The 5554-nt window shown below is 43.2% G+C and overlaps 1 protein-coding gene across 1 annotated transcript in view; it reads left to right on the top strand.

The window, feature by feature from the left end:
* The window catches only part of MMADHC (methylmalonic aciduria and homocystinuria, cblD type), a 27270-nt gene that overhangs the window by 10569 nt on the left and 11147 nt on the right, over positions 1–5554 (top strand). The window contains exons 3-4 of the mRNA XM_014524877.2: positions 3990–4134; positions 4372–4589. Coding sequence (XP_014380363.2) covers positions 3990–4134; positions 4372–4589 — 363 coding nt within the window. The remainder of the gene's footprint in view (positions 1–3989; positions 4135–4371; positions 4590–5554) is intronic.

Here is a 5554-nt window from a genome sequence, read left to right as displayed (position 1 = left end):
CAGCCCGGCCCTTGGCCCCTGGAGCCCGGCCTGGCCCCGCTGTCGGGCCCCCGTTTGGGACGGTGCTGAGCGGTTCGCGGGGAGCGCTGGAGACAGCCCGGCGCAGGCCCGCCGGGGCCCGTCTCCCAACTCCCTGCTGCCTTCATGTGGCTCGTAGACATCAATGGCCGCGCCCGGCAGATCACAGCGTCCGACCCCCTGCTGTGGGCAGCGATACTGCTGAGGGCAAATGGTCCCCGCGAGGTGTCTGTCTAGTCTGCTCTGGACGACATCCACGTCTGCTCCCTATCCTGGTCGCCCTGACCACAGAGAAGTCCTTCCTTGCGTCCACCCTGAAACCTTCCTCTGACCGTTTATGGCCGCTGCTCCTTGTCCTGCCCTGGGGCGCCCCAGTGAGCAGGGTTTCTCCCAGCTCCCGATATTGACCCCTTATGTACTTATAGACAGCCATTGAGTCCGCCCTCCATCGAGACCCGTTAGTCTTTCCTCATCAGGTTTGTCCTCCAGGCCCGTCATGGTTCTTGTGGCCCCTTCCCTGGACCCTTTCACGATTTTGCACGTCTGTTTTTGATGTGAACCGAACACCGTACTCCCGCACCGCGGGGTAATTTTTAGGAAAGGAACTAAAGCTGTTTGGGGGCCGTTAATACATGGGCCCTTTGAGGTCCAAGGATGGAGACGCCCATGTGGGCGTCATTAGTAAACGCACCCAAATCGTCCAGTTGACACTTGTGGGCATATCCCCTGGTGTAAAAGGTAAGGCAGAGGCAGAGGTGCACCCAGCAGACCAACCTAATCAGGCAAGCATCATGAGCACAAGTGAACCATGTTTAGTTTTTTATTAATGAATTAACTGCATAAAGTGAACTGTTACTCATGAATGCTTGTGCATCTCTGATACAGTTAGTCTATAAGGTGTCTCTCTGCCTTGTCTTCTGCCCAGCTTCTGACTCATGAGGCAAGGGATGTAAAAGGTTAAACAATAATTATATTTATACTGTTCAGCTCCCAGCTTAGTCAGTGCTGCCCGCTGCTCGGGGAGCAGCTGCGGCAGGGGCAGCGTGAGAGCAGCCCTGGATCCAGGCTGCAGCATCACATGACTGCAGGGAAGTAACAAGCAGTTACCTGGGGGAGTGGAGCTGGGCAAAGTTACATAGCAGAGCTGACAGCACTTAAATAGCGAGTGCTGCAGCAGGGCTGCCACTGGGTGCTGCGGGGGTGGGCTGCACGGAGCCAGGTCCACCCTCCACATAACACCCACAGGGGCTTCCGCCTGCTGGACAGCCACGCTACAACCAGACAGTGCCTTCAGTCCATAGACACCCAGAGCCCCAGGTGGCCCCTCCTGCCCATCTGCCTGTCCCCTGAGCTCTGGTAGCCACTGCTCAGCAGGGTCACGTGGTGAATGGACGTGTTGCACAGGATCACACCCGCGGGCAGAGCATCCTCTGCTAGGAGCCACAGCACCAGGGCAAGCCCTCAGCCGAGTGGGAGGAGTGTGGTGCCAGTCTGGCTGCTGGCTGCATCCAAATGGGGAAGGAAACAGCAGATATCCACAGACTGGAGACACTACCTGGGCATGGCACAGCTGTCCTAATAGGTGGGAGCCCCTGTGGGTGCTTTGTGGGTGGGGGGAAGGGCACCTGGCTCTGTGCAGCCCACTCCTGTGGCACCTAAGGCACCTGCTGCTGCACTCACTCCTATTTAAGCCCTGCCAGAGCCACTCCCCCAACACTGGACAACCCTGAGTCAGGGGCCCCGCCACCCTGCCCTGCTGCTGCTAGTGCCATTGCCTGCCTGCTCCCACGCTTACCCCGTGGAGCCTGCTGATTTTACAGGAATTTGCTGCAATCCCGCATATCATCTCAGCCCTGGCTCCCTGCACTGCCTTGCCTCTCTGTTGCGGAACTGTTTAATTGTTTAACCAATATCATTAGAGGAGATTAAATGTGTAATTGTTTTAAACAATATTTACATCCCTAAACTAGACTAAGTACATCTCCCTTGCGTAAAGTTATGTACATACATTTCTCTAAAAACTAGTCTCTTTGCGCCATATACTTTATTCCCTGGACTATATCCCAGGTAGTGTTGCCAATTAACTATCCTCCTCTGCTTGTTAATTGGTGGCTAATGTAAGCGACAGTTCTGCTTTTCACAGAGTTGTATGGGGAGGGGGTCTTGTTACACACATCGATAGTTGCAGGTTATGTATGGTGATGTTTTGCATGTAACATCTATATATATCTATAATAGATCTTGTAAGGTTTGATATTAGTGCTTGAGTTTGGGCTTTTTAAAGTAAAGCATTTTGGGGATTCAGGGTGAACTTGATCACTTTTTACTAGGGCAGACATCTTTTGAATTTATTAGAATATTTGGCTTATACAATTTAAGGCGCAATTTCATGCAAATACTTGCGAGTGTCAAAAGTTTAAACTTACGTGTTTTAATGTCTTCAGGATTGGGTAATTATTGCTATAGATATTAGATAGATATTGGTTAACTGTATACACAGGGCATGTGAGTCCTCACCACTTAAGGCCTACGTTCTGATTATTTAGGCAGAATCCTGACTTTAAGCATATGAGAAGTTTTACTGAAGTAAGAAAGTCTGTTGAGATATTTAAAAGTAAGCTTGCATATCTGTTTGTCTAGGATTGCCATCTCCAGGCTTCAGTAACTTTTCAAAGTATTTCCATTTTAGACAATTGCAGCATAATGCCCAAATATTCTGTAGCAAGCTGGAAGATTTTCATGAAGAGCTGGTTTCTGATACTGCAATCTAGTGGGGTGAAAATACTGGGGTAGCTGCAGGCACATTAAAAATGGAAAGTTCTGTTGAATAAAATATGATGTGAACTCCTTGGCATGTTGGCATAGTTTAATTTGGTGTTGAATTCAATTTTATGCTTTATCATTTTGAATATGCTACAGACTTTTGTATAGGGAGAGTAGAACTGATTATAGGGAAAAAACAACTTTTAAAGCAAGGGACCAGATTGGAGTTGTGACCATAGGAATATTAGCTGGAGATCTGTTTTTAGCAAAAATAAATAAATAAAATGGTTATCATTATTGATATTTAAATTAAGTATTGGAGTTCACCCACGTTATTATTTGGAGTTATTTCAGGTGGATTACAGACTCAGGAAAACAACACTATCTTCTGTAGTTCATGTTTTTGGGGCTTTCTTTTTATAGGGCTAGATCTGTTCCTGTAAATACAATGTTGGATTTGGAACACAGTTCTGGACATGATGCTAATTGCCTGGCAAATTCCAGGATTGCACAAGAGCTGTATGACTTGCTGATAACCCATATACTGGCATGTTTGAAGTTGAAAATGTGATATGTATCTGCAAAACAAAATAATGTCTGTTGTACTAATCTTAGGACTTCCATCTATAACTCTGTAGCATCACAGAAACATACCATAGCAGTAATTCCACTGCCTGTCTCTTTTGATACGTGTATGCCTTGTTTATTTTAAGGTTTTTTTGTTTGTTTTTTTCATTTTTGGACTGTAAAAGAAATGTATATGCACTCTGAGTACTTGGCAGTCTTCTGGGCACAAGCTGTCACAGCAGTATAAAACGGCAGTATTATTGGCTTTTCAAGAATCCCGTTGTAATTTTACATAATGGGGGTGTGCTAGTTCTTAGTGCAAAGTACTGAAACTTTCGATCAGTGTTCCTCACCTGTGTTGATTTTGTCTAGTGTTATAGGGGTTTGGGCTTTTATTAAGTGTTATAACACAAAACAAAATAATATTTGTTTAGGCAAACAAAGGTATGTGGATATGCTGTCTCCCTATGCTTCTTCTTCCTTCTAATCATAGCTGGGGATGGGCTTCTACTTTTATCAAAAGCAGGACAATTTTTCTTGAAAAAAATGCAACCTTTTCTTTATAGAGCAAATTTTTGTTTTATAGTTCTTTATTTTTACTTGTAGTATGATATTCACTTCTCATTTTTTGTCTTCTTTAGGTGCTCTGTAACAGAGCAAGACTGGTGACCTACCTGCCAGGATTTTATTCCTTAGTCAGAAGGATAGTAAATCCCAAGGCTTTTTCTACAGCAGGATCCTCTGGCTCAGATGAGCCTTACGTTGCTGCTACACCTCCTGATATATGTAAGAAAAAAAGAATTGCATTTATGTTCTATTGATACCTAATATCCGAAAACTAGCAGTGTCTCTTTAAAAAAAAAAAAAAAAAGACATTTTTTTTCCTGCATGGTAAGGCACTTGATTTTGCTTAAAGCCTGGGTTATCTTCTATATTACATGATTGCATTGAAATGACTGTTTGACTCTTAAAATCACATTTTTCCCAACATGAAAACTAATAAAAACATTCACTTTTTGACAGATCCAAGAACTGTGTGGCCTGATGAAGTAATGGGACCGTTTGGCCCTCAGGACCAGAGGTTTCAGCTTCCGGGTAATATAGGTTTTGATTGTCACTTAAATGGTACAGCTTCTCAGAAGAAAATGCAAGTTCATAAAAGTCTGCCTGATATATTAGTCGAACCTTCCCCAAATGAGCGGCATGAATTTGTGGTGACACAATATATAAATGAGTTCCAGGTAAGAAAAGTCATTTTGTACATGGAACTAAACACATTATTTATTATAAAAGTGCGTTTGATTTTTTCATAAATGAGGAAGAACTATCTCCCCAAAGTATTGTGATGTATGATGAAAACACGCAGGAATGGGAAGGGAGATTGTAAGAAACATTGTTTCCCATGGAATGTATTAACCATTCCTGGACATTTTGCTAAAACTTTGACAATTTAATAGAAGTATTTTCATTAAAATGTCTCAGATGTTTTCATATAGCCCATATAAAGAAGCAACTAAGATTAGATTTATGTATCTTTAAAACATAAAATGAGTAGCCTAATGATCTGCGTTGTAAAACAGACATTTTTAATTTTTAACTTTTAATGATTTTTTGTCTGCAGCCCATGGGTCTAATTGGTTAGGACAGTGTCCCATTAGTTGTGCCTGTTAATGCTTATGAGCATAAAAGAAATGCCTGAAAAAAAAAAAACAACAACCAAGGACTCGGCTGTAGTAGGAAGCTTTGTGAGCTTTGCCTTTTGGGAATGGCTAAGCTTACAATGATTCAGAGATGCCTCATTAACAGCAGGCAGTTTCACAATTATATTTGCTCATCTTCATTAATGAGAAATTTTTAGTTAATGTCTACTGATTGCAGCTAGTGTGGTGACTTCCCAGGCCAGGCATGATTTTTGCGGCATCCTCAGGCATAGGAAATTAGTAAAGTAATTTTTAGCAACAAACTATTTCCTGTTTTGAAAGGGATGTATGATATTTGTCTTACTATGGAGTACTTTTTGCCCCATTGTAAGCATTTGGGGGTCAGTTTGCTCAGCTTCTTTAGAATCAAAGCTCCAACTAAAAACAAACAAACAACTTCCAGTGTAATCCAAATATGAACTGTTTGCATAGTTGTAGACAAAGTTACAGGAGCTCTACTGTTGCTCATAGCTTTGACAAGGTGCTATAGGGAGATTTGTAAGAGC

This window comes from Alligator sinensis, unplaced genomic scaffold (genome assembly GCF_000455745.1).
Source record: "Alligator sinensis unplaced genomic scaffold, ASM45574v1 scaffold810_1, whole genome shotgun sequence".
NCBI lineage: Eukaryota > Metazoa > Chordata > Crocodylia > Alligatoridae > Alligator > Alligator sinensis.
Note: the sequence above shows the minus strand (reverse complement) of the source record. Positions and strands in the feature narration are given on the sequence as shown.